Consider the following 18,387-nt stretch of genomic DNA (forward strand, 5'->3'; position numbering starts at 1 on the left):
CGTCACTAATTACCTCCACAGAGTGTTCAGAAATTCAGAGCAAAACTTGCAGCTTTCAGTTCTACCCTGTTTATCATCAAATTCAGTTGAAATTCCTGCAAACTAGATGAGGTAGGCTACTAGACAACAAAATGATCAACATCAATGCACACCTCAAAAAGTTATTTCAAAATGAATTCAGTGAACATTTTGTGTAGTTGGCCTAACGATTTCAATGATTTGGATAGTTGGATAAGCTGTAGATCACAATTTTGGAAATATCGAGTTCAATTCTGAAAACATGATGCAAAACAAACCCACCGATCTCTAGAGACTTTTTGCGCAGACCAAGGTTTATGCTTTGCAATTCTAGTGGTCCTACAATATTTGTCACACAGTTGTTCGAAGGTATATAGGACTGCTGCCTCACGTTTTCAGAGCCTGTTTCAACGCTGCCACTGCTACAATGTAAGGCCTTACTTTTTATTTTGCACCCGTGGGATGTCAAGGCCTATATAACGGGATTCTACTCGAATAGGTAGACTCAAATATACTCCCGACGGCTAGTGAATTATGCTAGATATCAGAGTATCCTCTAGGCTCAGTCCAAATCACCGCTTCGGACGCGATGAATCGATTGTCAGAACATTGGTTTTAATTATCGGTGCACTGTGACCTCTTCGATGTTTTCGGAGTGTTGATGAATTAAGAAAGAACGATGGAGTTGAACGATAGAAAAAATGCAGGCATGAAGGCACAGGAATATAAACTTGATGCTCCAGAGAAAAGAACTTTCTGGGAAGGAGTTAAAAGACTGTTCAAGGAGTATTGTGAAGTGTCTTCTATTCAAGGCTTGAGCTATGTTGCTAAAGACGGTATATCAATGTTTGAGAGGTACAATTCCACGGTCAGTGATGAAAATATTAACAAGAACGCATCCTACCATTTGATCTGGTTCCTCTTTTTTTAGAGAAAATTTCAATAGCGGTCTATCTCTCAACTCCAGAATTGTTTTTCTTCGTAAATTCAAGGAGAGGATTCTAGAATTTGATCTCATTCAGATAACATAGCTCTGATTCTTTCTTTGTAATGGTACAATGAATGCAATTTAACCATGGACAAAGCAGTTGATCGGCAACTACAGTGAAGCTTACTCATATTCTTGATTATACCTACAATGTTCAAAAATATTTTCAGAAATTCCAAACTCATCTTCATTCATTATTATTTCGTATTTCATATTTGTAGGTATACAATATTTGTTTTTCTCTTCTGTAATTCATGAGCCCATCTTCCACATTTTAGGCAATATTTTTGTTCTTATCTCCCCGCAGTTTTCATTCTTCAAAATGAGTTAATTGAAACTACGACTTTAGAAACTGAATACTAAATAACAACTACAATTGCAACAATTTACGAGCTGTTAGCAGCGTTACTGTGACATTAGTTTTCGTATCAAATTACATCGATTCATCATTCTTGACTACTACGACATAAGACGAATAGACTATTAAGAGATCGTATTTGTTTTTTGAATCTCCTTCTTTCAAAAATTCATTTCTGAAAATTATAAAAAAAAGATTTTTCTATAAGATTATTCAGTTTGAGACTCTAGGTAGTTCTGCATATCGGTTTGTTCAACACTCTTTCTCTATTGTATAATGAAATTTATAAAATATGTATATGCATATAAATAGGCGATTCTGAATAGGTTTATACCAAATTTTTTTTTTAAGTAGGTATACTGAGATAATTCAAAATATGAAGTATTTCTTTGAAAGATTGTCTCCCGTTTCACTCTGTAATCGAACAGAATAACTTCTTTCCTATTTCATGCTCTCCAAGGAAATGAGGAAGTTAACAATAAACTTGTTTTTTGGGATTATTGGTGAAAATCAGGACTTCGAACAAGTTATTTTTATTCGAATAATCAGTGCACTCTGACCTTCTGGATGTTTTCGAATTTTGACCTACCAAAACACAGTTGAATAGTTTGATTTTTCCTTAAGCATTACTTAGGAGCGAATTCGACTTTTGATAGAATCAGAAAAAATGGCTTCTTGAAAGGTGGATTGAGAAACCATTAGTTTTCAGCAAGAAAAAAACCATTCTATATATGCTTAATCACCGCACAACGAAAATTAGTTAAACCTTAAATCCAAGAAGTGTCTAACAATTTTCATTCTTATACATTTTGTATAATCACACACCTGGATAAAAAAACCGGACAAGCAAAATGTTCATCGAATTCATTTTGAAATAAGGTGTGCTTCGATTTTGATCATTTTGTTGTCTCTTTGTAGCCTAGTTTATCACATGATGTCTAGTCTATTTACAGGAATTTCAATTGAATTTGATGGTATACAGAGTAGAACTGAAGGTTGCAATTTCCCCGATTCAACTCAATAGCTCTCTCCTGAAAGGAGAGCTTTCAATATACAATGGGGAATTCTCCTCAATTTGGGTTATCACAGCAAATGCAAGTTTAAACTGAATAATTATGAGTTTCATTCATGAATATTTCGAATGCACTGCGGAAACTATTCAAAATCATTCTGAAAATATGAGGTTTTAAAATTTAAATCGCTTCGTTTCCAGTTTAACATTTGGCAACAGCGCCTACTAGAAAATAAAAAGAACAATAATGGCTTGTTCATAAAATAACAGCTGTTTATTTGCAGCCATCATAAGGCGCGTACTCACTGACGAGCCTGAACAGCAACCGGCCATAAAAATCACATAAAATTTTACGACTTTCCTCGTTCGTCGCAAACTTCATAGACAGCCATCTTTGTCTATCTCATCAAGATAGTGTATTTTTTGTCCTTTATTATCAACGCATATCTCAGTCGATGTTGCCAACTTGTGCAATAGAAACGAAACGCTTTAAATTTCAAATACACATTTTTATTTTTCATTTTCAATTACTTAATATAATTGTTTTTGGGAAACGGTTGAAATGATGGTTTCAAAATGTGACGTTTCAAAGATATTTCATAAAAAATACATCATTTTCGTCAGAAGGAGTATTCCCTATTGGCACTTGCCTGGAACGTTTTCCCATTCTTCAAGAAGAGCTGTTCTGAGAGCTGGAATGGTTTCCGATTCACGTTTGCGAAAAAGCCTCCCTAACATGTCCAACGCATGCACAATTGGGTTTAGATCGGGGCTACTTGGAGGCCAGTCTAATCGATGGATGTTTATCTCAACGAGATGATCTGTCACAATTGTAGCCACATGGACCACTGCTTGTGTAATTGCAAAATTTCACTGAACTATAACTGACAAGATGAATTATATAAAGAATAATCAGAACTAAACTACGCAACAGGATAACCGTGTTTCTCGATAAAAAGTAGGTATTATTCTTTCTTAATGTTCTAATGTTGCACAGTTCCCTTTGAAAAATCGTTTTTCTTTTGAGGAAGGAGCTACTGACGTGAATTAAGAAGGAAAATGTTAAAAGAGAAGGACAGGTTTCAAAAAATCATTTAAATAAGGGGATGTAGTACATACGATTCGAGATCAAGACGATTGACATTGGTTGCTTTACGGATGCTACCTCAAATACAGAAATGTGCCACATCTTTGAGCATTAACCTCAATTACGAACCTATATAGTTGAAAAATAGAAATTACCACGTGAGAGGTAATATTAGGAATATTGAATATTTTTCAGTTATTCCTGAATTTCAGCTTAATTTTCATATATATCACCATGAAAATTTCTGCAATATATAAATAATTGAATCGCCGATGTCACCTCGTCGCTATTTTTATCGAAATATGTTGAAAAACTGTCGAAAAATGATAAGTTTTATAGATACCAAAGTTCAACATTTTTTTAACATAAAAAACAACTAAATTGGAAAGAACAGGGAAGCGATGACATCAAGACGTCCATTAACTTCCATTTAAAAAAAATCAAGGCTTTACGTACAAAATTTAAAGCGCAGATCAAGAACTAGTGTTGTATGGAGGTTCTTGAGGTATTACTTCCCCTTAAGGACATATCATTGCGTCACTAATTACCTCCACAAGGTTTTGAAATTCCTGCAGACTCGACATCAGATGGTAAAGTAGATGAAATATGCAACAAATAGACAACAAAATGATCAAAATCGATGTACACCTCAAAAAGTTTTTTGTTTGTCCGGTTTTTTTTTTCTGTCCAAGAGTGAACTTATTTCATACCCAATAGTTTTCTGATATTTTCTGAATTATCCACTTAGTTTTTTGTGCGCGTTCCACTGCGTATAGAAATGATTACACAAGTTTTCAATCTAACTTATCAACATATTATACAGGATGTCCCCAGATTAATGCAACAAAATTTGGTCACAGACTATCGACACGAAATTAGAAGATCCCAATTTTTTTTTGCCAGGAGGAATCCTGTGAATTTGTGACACATTCACAATAAGGAAACATATTAATTCTTATAATTATCCCCTATCTTTTCTTGGAAATGATCGCCTCATCTTTTTTTCCAGGATGTTTGCTATTTGAGAAACGAAATGCTAACTAATTTCATCAACACTCTTATTTTCTATGAGAAAATTCTATGGTTTCATGAGTTTACTTGAATTTTGCCGCTGATTCGATCCGGAAATAGACTATTCAACATTTTCCAGATAAATTGATCCCAATTTTATACTCGATCCATATAAACACTACTTCTACAACATACTATCAAACTGATCATAAATCATCTACTGAAGCACAATATGCCGCATTTCCATTTCACGAAGGTACTGAAATAAGTCTGAAGCAACCATGAATTTCAGGCAGAGTATTTTACAGTCGTTACTTTGTACTCGTACATAGATGAATTCATCATGTGCAATAGATACGACAATAAACAATACCCAATTTCTAATTTTAACACTAGTTGTAACATAAAAATAGACTAAAATAACAAACACTACTCCTGATCCAACAATGCGCCACCATTCTGAGTATTTAGGTTTCGAAATCGAACACGATAAAAAAGGGCCCTAAAATCGATATGCAAATTTATACGAGATTTTATCAATCCTCCAGACTCATCACTTTGGGGTTATTATAATATGGTCGTGTCTGGTTCTTTTTTACAGAATGCATTACATATTATATTACATTGTCTGAAAAAAGTATGGCACAAGATATTTCCAAAATTCACACGAAAAAAATGCTTCTCAGCTCTTACCTATTGAAAGATATTAAAATATTGGAGAAACCTCTAATATTCTTTCTCGATGCCGTTGGGATTAGTTTTGGTGGAATAAGGAAAGAAATATATTATAATTAATCAATAAATTGTTGCCATTAGCCGATATAGAAACAGCGCAATGAATCTAACAATAAATTGTTCGATAATTTCTTGATATTATTCGGTTGTGCCTAATGAAATTAAAAAATAGCCCAATATTCAAGTAAATATGTCATTAAAGAGGGGTCCACCTTACAGGGTTTGGGATAGTAGGATTTTTCTTGTATATTGTATGGGACCGTACAGAGATGTCAAATTGAATTTTTCGACCTAGGTGACGCTCCAGATCACCACCATATAACGTTTAAACGGCTAAAAATTAGCACTTTCTTCAAATTTTGCCTTTTCTACCATAAAGGAGTACCTACTTTTTCAACGAAGACAATTCTATTCATTTTTGAAGCAAATTTATTAAACGTTGAGCTGAATGTGATTACTTTAGGCCCAAAAGTTCCTGAGATATAGCTTTCAAGATTTGGTAAGAAATCGTTAAAACTGCACTTTTCTTAGATTTATTGTTTTTTACCATGGAGGAGTACTTTTTCGATGAGGAAAATTCCATTCATTTTCAAAGAATGAATTTGAATATGATTACTGTAGGCCTTACAGTTCCCGTAATACATACACATTTTAAAGTTTGGTAAAAAAAACCTAAAGGAGAAATCAGCTTTATTCACAAACCCAACGGAAGATGAAGTAATTGAAGCAGAAGAACAAATTATCACGTAACTATATATTGCACGCTTGCATGCTTTTTAGCTAAGGCTGCGAAAAAAACAATTTTAACAATTCCAGACAGTTCCCTTCAACTCAAAGCATAATTATAGCATATGTATGATATACAGTTTTAGCAGATGTTAGCTTAAACGGGGTACCATACAATTTGGTGTACTTATGATACAAGAGCTTAGGGAAAAACCTCGGTAAAAAACTCATTCTCCCCGTGAGTGTAGTGCATTGTAAGAAATGAAATTGTTCAAGAAATAAGCTGAAATATTTTATATTGAAGGGCATCTCGCACTGCAAAAATTGATCCTTTCTTCAACAAAAAAAAAATAATCCAGAAAGTCTTCTCCCGGATACCAGAAACTTTTATCTGGAATAGAGAGAAAACAAAAGCAGAAAGAGGTAAAATAATAAAATTCAGTTCTATGTGTTAGATTGACCTAAAATTGACAACCCAATTCAAAAAAGATTCGAAAACTGCATGTATAGCCCTAAAACCAGACTGAAATTTATAAATCGGACAATGATTAACCAGACGATTTATGGTTTCTTCTATTCTTCTGATTTCCAGCATTCACAACTGAAATCCCAATGTTATGACGAGAGATGCGGCTCCTTCACATATCATGCAAATGATTCCCTGCAACTGTAAAGCCGCGTACACATCTGAGCAAAACAGCCGAATGAGCACATCGCGCCGAATGAGCATTCAGATGTGGACGGACAAAACACACCGCACCGAACGCGCTCATGTGGCGCGGAGCCGATCCGCAATTTGTCGGTCCATCAAAGAGAATTCGTGCTCAGTGTGGACGGGTTTAGTTGACATCTTTTCCTCGAACCGAACGCACACATTTATTTATAGATTTCTCCCAAGAAACGTAGTTGAATTCAATAAAATAGTATGAAAACCGCCCAATTTTGCCGTCCTCACTCCGAATGTCATGCAAAAAAAAGTGCTGTTGAGGCTACGGTCTCGACCTCTTTGTAGATATAATTGATAAAACCATCTAGTACGCTGTCGTCTCTTCTTCTTTAGCAACTCGTACAGAATTATGAAAGAGGCACTGGCACCACCCAAGTTTTCCATCCTTAGAACATAGAATGATTCCTTTTTTCTAAGTTTCCATCGTTCACGTTCGTAAACACTGAACTGACACATCGGTCGGAGCGGCTCCGAACACATGCTCATGCTGTTCGTGCGTCGGAAGGAAAATTTGTCCGCATAAACGCTCATTCGGTGCGTCGTGCTCATTCGGCTATTTTGCTCAGATGTATACGCGCCTTAAGAGGTTATTTATGAGTGTAAGAAAGAATATGGGAATGTATGTAGCTGCAGAAAAGTAATGAGCAGAAGGGCGAAGTTATTATTTTATTTCCAATACCGGGTTATAAGTCAAAATGTCAAGATATAAGAGGGGATTATAACTTATACCTTTCGAATTCAACTTGGTCGTGTCGTGTTCGCGGTAAAATATTACAGCTATTATAAAAACAGACTTGAATTTACGATTCCTTTGAGAAATGAAGAAACATAACTCAATAAATCGTAATAATGAGGCATGTAGTTTTAATTACATTGCAATTGAATTGATTATTTTCCCCGAGAGAACTGTTCTGTTCTGTTGTGAGAATCTGTATATAGGTATAGATATTTTGTATTAAAATTTTAACAAAAAATTGGCGACTTTTTTTGGTGTTTAGGAGTATTGGATTTCCTGAGCTCAATCGACGTGAAACAATTGAACATTCATTTTCAACTATCACTAAATTGTTATATCTATTCTCCAATCACTTTTATTTTAGCACTCGGTAGTTTTCCTAACTAGAACGTAGTTTGGCACTCATGAAATGTCGTCAATGTCATAACGCTCTTGCCGAACCTAATATTACAAAAATGCCGAAAGTGATTGAAAAAGAGAGAAGACAGGGTTTCAGGAAGTGCTATTTAGAATTCAGGTCCGCTCATTCAAATAGTAGGTAACCCTGATATTCTAATATCTACATATCAGACGGTATAGCGAACATATTCAATGTCAGTGAATTTATATAATGTTTCATCTGAATCTAAACGATTTATTCAACTGAATGTTTTCACAATGAGGAAGATTGTGAATGAAGATGGCAAAGAATTTCCTTCTACTGAGAGACCCAAAAAAGTGTTGGCATTTGAGAATTTTATTTTAGGGTGAACGAATGCGAAAAGTTACTAAAGACTACAGGATTTTCGATGAATAAGTAGATTAGATTAGATAAGTAGAAGATAGTAAAAGTTCCAGAAATTAATTTTTCTATTTTTCATTTGACTTGCCCTATACATTGTAAATGTATCATATCAATAAATATATAATTATAATACGAGCCAGTTGTCCTGTTAATTGTTAATTCTGGTGAAATTTTTGTTTGAAGATGAATTTCCTTTTGCCTTGAAACTTCCTTTAATTATTCTGACTTTCATGTTGCTAGATGATTTTTTGTTGAAGAATTCAACATTCTTGTAATTATCCCCTAATTCCTTCGAGAGATTCCCATTCCCTACCACTGCATCAGATGCATTTCATTCTTGGTTGATTTTTTTGAATTCTACAACTGATGTAACGTGTTCAACCTTTAGCCAAAGAAGATAACCAACATTAACTCTTCCCATCAAGCTACTGCATATTATGTGCAAGAATTCAATTTTCTTCCATACCAAAAATAAATATATTTAAAAACTGATAACTTGTATTTTCGATGCAAATAACTAGATTTGATATGCCTTCAATCAGTTTGTAGAAACGTTAATTATGTTTGTCACCTATATTTTCCGAAGTGATTCAACATTGATAAAATACGTAATTACTGAGACTTTTACGTAGAACGGACAAAATAGATCATTTAAGCCAAAAATGTTTTGACAAGCGTCATAACCCCACATTTTGGTATTAAACGTAGTGGAATGTGTCTAATTTCTATGGCCAACCGAGTGCTAAAATAAAAGTGAATGGAGCTTGTGCATAATAATAAATACAAAAAAAAACTCGGAAAATAATCATAACAAAAACAACAACAAATTATAACGGAAAACTAGGGATTTGATTGCTCCTCATAAACGAATATGTACTATTTAAATCTATGAATAAGGCAGGCCATGGATGGCTGCATTTATTTGGAGAGGAGGATCAAAAATGATGGAAATAGCCCAATACATCAATTGTGCTTCAATGTGCTTCAATATTTAAGAATAATTTTCGCCTACGAGCCTCTACAGATATAGCGTTTGTTTTGGAATATTCCAATATTTATAATTTTCGCAGACTGATTTTTCCTCCAAACTGGGATATAGCATGAACGGTTTTTGACGGAAAATATCTTATCCAGAATTGGATTTTGTTTATTACTAAATCAATATTATAGAAAACGAAGTTCTAGCATAGTTTTTGGTAGGATTGGGAACAAAAATCAAATTTCGTCCAATAAAATAACATGATATTTATATTCTTGGTCTATTTGAAACTTTAGAAAATGTAATTATCATCGTTTTTCAAAATGAAATTATTTCAAACATATATCTAATACTTTATATTACTTCCCATTATTCTTCAGAACGACTTTCGATAACAAAATTCTCGACGGTTTTTTTTTCTGGTTCCTTTTCAGATCTATATAATAGCAAATGTGGCATTGCCCAACTTTCAAGCGTGTTTTGTTATTTTCATCGAAGCATCGGACTGCTTTCAATTTGAAAGTTATAGGTTTAGAATCCCGACTTATGTATAAGTCGGCAGGCCCGGATCTACGATTTTTTCTGACCGGGGCAAGTATTCATGATGGCGCCCCCCCTCCCCCTTCTAAGGTTAGTAGGAAAAATATAATTGCATATTCGTCATCGCTTTCAACCCGAGTTATTTTTTTCACTAGTTCGAGGTCGTATAGATTATGCAATTAGATTTTTCCTAAGATGAGTACTTTGGGAAAAAATCACTCTTATTTTTTTCCCATTGTTCCATCAAAAATATTTTTTCTCATTATTCCTTTAAAAGTTATTCTTTTCCCAAAATACTTCCAAAAATTGCATATTGGTAATCTACGACCTCGAATTTTAAAAAAAATGACTCGGGTTGCAATCGTTCGAAAAATAAAAAAGTTTGTATTTACAAGAATGTCGTTTGCAGCCCGCCCTCGTCTATCGTTTTTACCCGCGCTTCATGAACGAAATTATTCCGAAAACAAAATTATTTTTTTAGCTACATATGTCGACCCGGATCATTTTACATATTAATTCAAGGTCGTAGATCACGAATATGCAATTAGATTTTTGGAGGATCAGTATCTTGAGGAATAAATCACTTTTAGTGCAAAATTTCGGAAATATTGGTCAACTTTGAGGAGCTGTAGCAGCTAGAAAAAAGGCACTAGTCATATGCTGTTTTTTTGGTGATGAATTGGTTCTTTGCAAATATAAAAAACCACACTTCATTCATCTATCACGAACAGTTCAGATTTTATGAATTTTTCCGCGAAGGTCCAAAATTTCCGATTTTCCATCAACCATAACTTGAAAAATGATTTTTTTTTAATATCTGTTGGCATATTCGTGTTCTACGCCCTCGAATTAGTGTACAGAATGAATTCGGTTTCGATCGGAGACCAAAAATATTCTTCAAAAAATCGCCCACTCTGTATATATTTCATTTTGTGAAAACATTTCAAAACACTCAATTTCGTGAAACTTTTGTATAAAACATTTTTTTGTACCTCTCTTAGTAACAAAGTTAAAGGGGGGCTCAAATTATGGTGAAAAACTCGGTACATCTATGGAAAATTTGAAAAAATTTCAATCTTACCGATTTCCACCAAAATTGGTGTTTTTACTAAGGCATAGATTACGAATATGGAAAAAGAATTATGCTGAAAGGATTAGTTTTTAAGTTATGGTCTATAGAAAATCGGAAATTTTGGCCCTTAGTTCCAGATGAGTCGGCAGGCAAAGAAATTACTGCTTGCGACGCAGTGTGAACATATCAGATCTTTCAACCTATTTCACCCAAGTGTGGCGGTCATTCGTAGATGACTGAATAATATGCAGTTAATTGATCCCTCATTGATTTTAAAGATTTTAGGCTTAGTGATGGTTTATCATGTTTCCATTCTACACTTTCCATTTTAGCACTAGGAAATTAATTTTTTCCGAGAAAATCAAAAGTAAAAAAATTTTAACCTCTGGTTGATTTTGACGCCCCCTTGAGCTGGCGCCCGGGGCAAGAGCCCCGCTTGCCCCCCCCTAGATCCGGGCCTGTAAGTCGGGAATGAAAATAAAATAATTCGTTGGACCCTCAACGCCTTCGTAGAAAAGCACTCTTGAAATGTTGCATTGTCTTGATTGTCTGAGGTCAGTGAAGTGAACATTCATGTGAGAATCGAACAGAGATTATCATGGAAACTTCTGATATCGATTCTGATTTCGACTCACTGGATCCATTTGATGAAGAGGTTTTATATCCTCAGAGGTCTTATGAGGAAGAACTGGACCATCTGAAGTGTATTTCATTCGTAATAAATACCTACTTTCTTCCTTTAATTCTTCTTGTAACTAATATTTTTGTCTTTGTTTCTCATTACAGACTCACGGACGCTATTCAACCCAGTTGTTATGAAATTTTACGTTAATCGAAAATGAGTAGCATTTTAGTTAACATTGTGAAGTTTTTACAATTTTTACCATATATCAAAAGCTTCATCTCGGAAACAATGACTTTAGAAATGAATTGTCTTTGTTGAAAAATGCCCTTCATGGTGAAATTTGAAGGAAAATATTTTACAAATTATGTGTAACTCGATCCACATTTCACACTTGAAGAATATCTCTTTTTTTTTCCAGAGCTTGGTGGATACTAATACTGATTTTATGTCTTGGAGGTTGCTCGTTTATGATATATCAACTTATTGATAAGTGGATTTCCACCCCTATATTAGTAACCTTGGCGACAAAAGAATCGACAATTCACAATGTCCCATTTCCATCAGTGACCTTATGCCCGGAGACTAAAATTTCGAGCAGATGCCTGAATTATACGGATATTTTACGGAAGAGAAATGCAGGAAGACTTCTAGACGTAGATCTTCAGGAGTGAGCGCGCACCAGTTCGCTCTATTCTAAGATTCAACTCATTGTCTTTTCAGGAATGTATATTTCGACCATATGTCCCTGCTTTGCAAACCTGAAAATCACATGATGAGTACCAAGGCGTTAGCAAAGCAGATTTTTCAAGAAATAGGCTATGACCCCGATGTATTCAAAGATGTTAAAACGGAAGACCTCGTCAAGATGGATGACTATGCGGAATTCTTGGATGAGGTCAGTATCGTCATCCCACCTAGGTTGTAGATTGTAGATTTTAGGAGTGTGTTGCATTGCACAGTTAATTAACATCTATTTTCCTGTTTATGTCGCTATATGTCATTAAGAGCTCGCCAACCAAGTTTCTCGTCCAAAGCATTGTAATGGCAAAGCAATTTGTTACCAGGTGTTCTGGAAGATATTCCTCCTCCATAGTTCTTACCGAACCTAAACTCGTCAGATTCTTCCTGCTTCCTGAGGCGAGAATACCCTGTAAGGAAGTGATCTCTTACTAATATCAGATACTATTTAAATCTCGTAGTCTAGCCAACACTGATATCTAGTCACTGTACGAAATCTGTACAGCGTTGCTGCACTTGAAATGTAGCGATGGTAATGCAGAAACTGTATTGAAACGGACCATGTATGTCCCGCTGAACTGTACAGATTCTGTAAAAAGGTAAAAACTGTATTTGATATACAGCGACAGTACAGCGTTCCTGAACTTCTACCAGGTGGTCCATCCTAGTCGCATTGCTCATTTTGAGGGAGTAAATGAAGATAATTTGAAAATCTTTTCTTGTGGTGTGTGTAAGGTGTTCAAAAGCACAATTTAAAATTATGTCATATATAGGTACAGGGCGTTCGAAAACAAAGATTCAGACACTTTTTCAAATGTAACACCCTGTATTTGACAAAAATGGAAGGGCAAACTCAAATTATGTTGAGTTTCTTCAGATCACTTTATACCTTAGATGCACCCTTTACGAGATAATGGCGAAAAATTGGAAATATGGAGTTTTTTTAAATAGCAATTAATGAAGAAACTACTTACGCCAGCGATACAGACAGAATTTTTTCGAGTAGACAAGTTGGCTACTCTTACATATAAACGAAAATTTCAACTCGGTCATATACAGAGTGATAATAATTAATTCTCAAACATCAACTACAAATAATCGTCGAAAATTTTCTTATTTCAAATGGCACACCCGGTATTTCTGTATCTCGTTGAACTTAAAAATTATTTTCTAAACTATAGTCATGAAATTTTCCTGCATCTAAACCTGATAGTTTCTGAGCAATTTTCGATTCAAAACTAGTAAACCATTTTCGCCATTATCTCGTAAATGGTCCGCCTAAGGTATAAAGTGATCTGAAGAAAATCATCATAATTTGAGCTTGCCATTCCGTTTTTGAGGTCCAATACGGAGTGTTACATTTGGAAAAGTGTAACTTTGGTCTATATATTTGTTCTCGAAGACCCTGTATATGTGACAATAATTTTAAATTGTGCTTTTGAACACCCTACACACACCACAAGATTTTCAAAATATCTTTATTTACTCCCTCAAAATGAGCGCCGCATCTGGGGTGGGCCACCCGGTACTGTACTGTACTGGAGATCCCCTAATACAGATCCTGCAAAGCAGAAACATACAAAAAAACCTGAAAACTATAAAGAACATTATATATTGGAATGTCGGTTTATGCATTGCTGTTTTTGTATTACCCATATTTTGGTAATGAAAGGAGTTTTCAATTATTAAATTATAGCTGTTTATAAAGTATCTTTTCAACCTTATATTCCATAATCGAATTTTCAAATTGTTTCAACTTCTTGAAGAAAGTAAATGTTCACCAAGTTTTGGAAATTCCTAAATGTTATCAATCTTGTTTCTATTATTCTCGGTTAGTCGGCATAGTCCAATGAAAATCGATTTATTCAAACAAAATTTTTTTTCATCAAATAAAATATGTATAAGGAACAATTTATATTTGATGAAAAACTACTTATAAATATTGTATAAACAAGGTGAGTCTTTAACTCATACAAATATTCGTAGTAGATTCTTGAGGTCAAACGAAACACTTTTTTCCTTTACCATTTTTTCCGAATGAGCCCGGTTTAGAAGATACTGACTGTTAAAAAACCATGAAAAATTGTATTTTTAGTTCTCTCACAAACGGTTTTATCGAATGAAATGAATTTCGGAATATAGGTTTTCATTTATTTGATGAATCGAACACAAGATATAATCCACGTCTTCCAGTTTTCACATTATGACCATAACGGACCATAAAAATACCAAAAATTCAAAGAATCCAACTCTTGAAACTAAGTTGGACGCTTTCTAATGAATAGGTGAACGTTTTGTAAAATAAAAGTATTCTTCAAAATAACTTTGAAGCAATAATGTCCTCCACAATAACTAAGTCTAAGTGTGTTGTAAAGTATGACAAAAACAGCAGCTGGATTATTTTAATCTATATTCGGCGACGTTTCGCAGTATTATTTCAACTGCTTCTTCAGGCCTCTATGAAATAGAGAATCCTTAAGTCATTTAAAATAACGTTCTTCACTACAATCATCTAAATAAATCTCATTAGAGCAAATCGGCATTTGGTCATCAACGTGTTATTCTTCATATTTTCTCGTATATTGCGCCGTTTTCGAATAATTTGATGATAATTTGTTCTTAAAAAATATCTGTGGTATTTTGGAAATTGGATACTTTGGCTGACTGATGTGTAATATGAAAGATCCAAGATTTAGCTTGTGATTTGTAGGGAATTTAGTTTTTCTAGGGGTGGTGTACCTCATTATGAAAATTTAAAATTCCTATACCACTTTTATCAAGGCTGAATCGGAAAAAATAGTGAAATAAAAAAGTATTTCTTTTGACCTCATGAATCTACTGTTGAAATATTTGTACTAGTTCACGCGAGAATTATCAATAGAGAAACTGTGCAGTCACTGTACCTATATCAAGAACTGCATTTTTAAAATGCAGAATCATTGGTACAGAAACTGTACAATAACTGTATATCAAATGCTACATTTTTTAATGCGGAATTATCAATAGGTACAGAATCTGTTCAGTTTCAGTACAGCAATTTCTGTGTGTTGCATTCAGGCAGCACTTGTTAGGCAGTATCTGTACAGTTGCTGTTTGTTTTGTTTGCTGAAAGTGTTGAAGCTCACTAGGAACTTTTTGGAATTATACATCGTCGTAAGATTCAGCGTTCCCAGTCTTTTCCTTCTCCTAAAACTCTTTCCGATACCACGAAAGGGTTTCGGTCCAATGAAAGCAGATTCCTTCGAATATCATGGACAGACAACCTTTCCAATGTAGATGTGCTAAGGCGAATGCCAAAGAGCACAGAGATTGTATTCACCATCAATCAGTGTAAGCTTCAATACTTTGGACACATAATGAGAAATAGCAAGTACCAAGTATTACAGCTAATTTGGCAAGGCGAAATGGAGGGTACGTAGGGTAGGACCGGGCAGAAGGATACATTCAAAGTTGTTCGGTCTCCGCAAATGGTTTGGTCAAACAGTACAGCTTTTTAGGAACGCTGCCAATAAAATAAAGCTTGCCGTGTTGATTGTCAACGCCCGTAACGGATAGGGCCCGCCAAGAAGAAGATGAAGTGACCCGGACTTAGCAGACGAGTTTATTCGAACCTCTATAGCATTTTGGAATCAATGACAGAGAAGCTTATTACTTTGATCGCAGCCTGACTGTCTAAAAATCGCCGAGTCGTCAGCCACCTCCACCAAAAAGTTTGTCCTAACAATTGGCTTGTACCGATTTTAGCCTATTTTAATTCGTACTTATGTTTTATTTTTTTACCTGCTTTTCAGAATTGGTTATATTGTTATAGAAATAATCACCGGAAATTCATGCTTAAAAATAATAATCAACTGAATTTTCCAATTTTAGTGTAAATCTGTCACTCTGGACTATGCCTATTGTGAATGGATGGGGAAAAATGTGAATTGTAAACAGGCTTTGACGCCGATATTAACAGATGAAGGTTTATGTTATAGTTTCAATATGTTTGATGTCCGAGATATCTACAGTGATGTCAAGTAAGTTCTGAGGTGAATATCCTTTAGAATTCGCTTCCATGGTTGAAGGCAATTCGGTAACGAAATCAAGGATGTTGCAACTATATTATGTTCCATGCCGTTTGCGTATTCGAAAATTATTTTTTATCCAACTTTGGAGCCCTTTATTAATTAGACGTTTCTGAAACGATTAAGAGCAATCACGTACCGTTATGTAGATCCACCTCTAAAAAATATACATTTATTGGGAGAAAAATTAGTTTGGTCCTTTGTGTCGAGGTTAAAAATGCATTTATTTCGGAATAAAATAGTGACTACTTTATTCTACCTCCAAGCAATTCTCAGTGACTTGCGAAATCATGTTGTATCCATCGGAGAAACCAGTAATCAGAAGCTGCAAAAGTTGTAGTAAAATGATTCAGTTGAGTACTTCTATATTTATTACAACTTTTGAGGTATTAGGCCTTTTCACTGTTCAGTTCATGAGTCACCCAAAAGAATATTCATTCCATGGATGTCAATTGTTCGGAAACTGCTTATTATGTCGGGCCTCATGATTCTGCAAAAGCTCCTTGAGTTTGACTCGGATTTTCATCGAGCAAACCCTCCAATTCTTCGATTTCGAGTTTTTCTAGCTGCTAGAAAGAAGCTCACCTTTAATGCTGAAATCACCATTCTTGAAACTTCGAAAACATAACCTACATGATCCATCTGTTGGAGCATCGTCACTTTACATAAACTTCCACAAGCATTCGTTGCATGTCTACTGTGCTTTTGCTCCAATTTATGCAACCCATTTTTTGACCAAACTAGTTTGTCCCCCAATAATCCCGAAAAAAAAGCTCCTAATCCACCTAAATCTGTCGTCCTTTTTTTCAGTAAGATGAAATATTACAACGAATCCGTGAGAAATCCTAGCTGGGATCCAGATTCCGGATATCCAGATGGAATCATTAATGATGTATATCCAAGGAGAGCTTTCTTAAACGGGGCGAAGAATTCTCTGGTTGTTGTGTTCTTCACGAAAAAAAGCGAAATATACTATTCTTGTAGAGATTTTGCTTTGCAAGGTGTGAGGGTAAGATAATGTTTTGGCAGGTACTTATTTGCCTTATTTGGAAACCAACAATCACCCCACTTTGTCGCCAAACAGAATTGATCCTTTATAAAAATGCTCATAAAGCACCCTGAAGAATCAAGCTCCCAAATAGCAATTCATTGAAACAGTGCTAATTTCCATGTTGTTCCCCTTTGTATTCACGCAATATCTAACTTTCAGGTTTCCTTGCATATGCCGGCTAGGATTCCAAGGCCAAGCCAGGTGTTTTTTTCTGTGGGTCTCGATCGTTTGACAACTGTGGCTGTTACGCCGTCTCTGATGACAACAACACCGACAATAAAAGAATACGATCCTGAAGATAGAAACTGCTACTTTGGAACGGAAAGGAAACTCAAATATTTCAAGTTATATTCACAGGCCAACTGTGACTTGGAGTGCTGGACAAATTACACCATTCAGTACTGCGGATGCGTTCACTTTTACATGCCAAGTGAGTTTTGATGTTTTCACTCATCAAAAATTCGAAATTATTGATTAATACGCATATTGGTGAAAGCATTGACGGACCAAAATATGATATTTCTAGGTTCTTCATCTGTCACCTTTTAGGTATTTTATCTTAGATTTGGCCCACAACTACTGTAGTTTAAGATCTATTGCATTTTCCCCTTCATCATAGCTGGTCTTGCCATTATCTAATCTACAGCTCGCCCTCCAGTCCAGAGTTCTAATGAATTCCAGTAGGTATATGGGATGGCTTCAAGTAAATTAGCTTTAGTTCCTACAAGTTTCTCCTCCAAATAATTCTCTGCGTTGGAAATGGCATTCTCTGTCACCAGGTGCTCCAGAGTTTTCTTCTTGGCTCCTCGCAAAATCTGTAATTTCTGCTAGACCCATTATCATAAAGTGGTTTCTGAGGCGGCAATGCCTTGTAAGAAATCCTGTGAGAAAGTGTAGCATCTTCTTGCTAAGAACGAGATACTTCTTAAATCTCGAAATATAAAAGTTTTGAAGAAGCTTTGGAATTATCCAACCCAGGAAGATTCCGCCAGAGTTTTGCTCTTTTGGTTTTTCTTTTACCTTAAACTCTTCTCCGTTGGTACATTTACCTATGTCACAAAAACTTTAAGGGCCAAAGAAGGTTTTGCTCCTTTTCTGACAAGTGTATTGGCCTATACGATTAAAGATTAAGG

The 18,387-nt window shown here is 35.1% G+C and overlaps 1 protein-coding gene across 1 annotated transcript in view; it reads left to right on the top strand.

The window, feature by feature from the left end:
- Nucleotides 1-442: 442 nt before the first annotated feature.
- The window catches only part of LOC123316815, a 32,108-nt gene continuing 14,163 nt past the window's right edge, over nt 443-18,387 (top strand). The window contains exons 1-6 of the mRNA XM_044903056.1: nt 443-873; nt 11,817-12,065; nt 12,119-12,293; nt 16,007-16,155; nt 17,014-17,212; nt 17,414-17,684. Coding sequence (XP_044758991.1) covers nt 698-873; nt 11,817-12,065; nt 12,119-12,293; nt 16,007-16,155; nt 17,014-17,212; nt 17,414-17,684 — 1,219 coding nt within the window. The 5' untranslated portion in view covers nt 443-697. The remainder of the gene's footprint in view (nt 874-11,816; nt 12,066-12,118; nt 12,294-16,006; nt 16,156-17,013; nt 17,213-17,413; nt 17,685-18,387) is intronic.

Source organism: Coccinella septempunctata, chromosome 7, assembly GCF_907165205.1.
Source record: "Coccinella septempunctata chromosome 7, icCocSept1.1, whole genome shotgun sequence".
NCBI classification, from domain to species: domain Eukaryota; kingdom Metazoa; phylum Arthropoda; class Insecta; order Coleoptera; family Coccinellidae; genus Coccinella; species Coccinella septempunctata.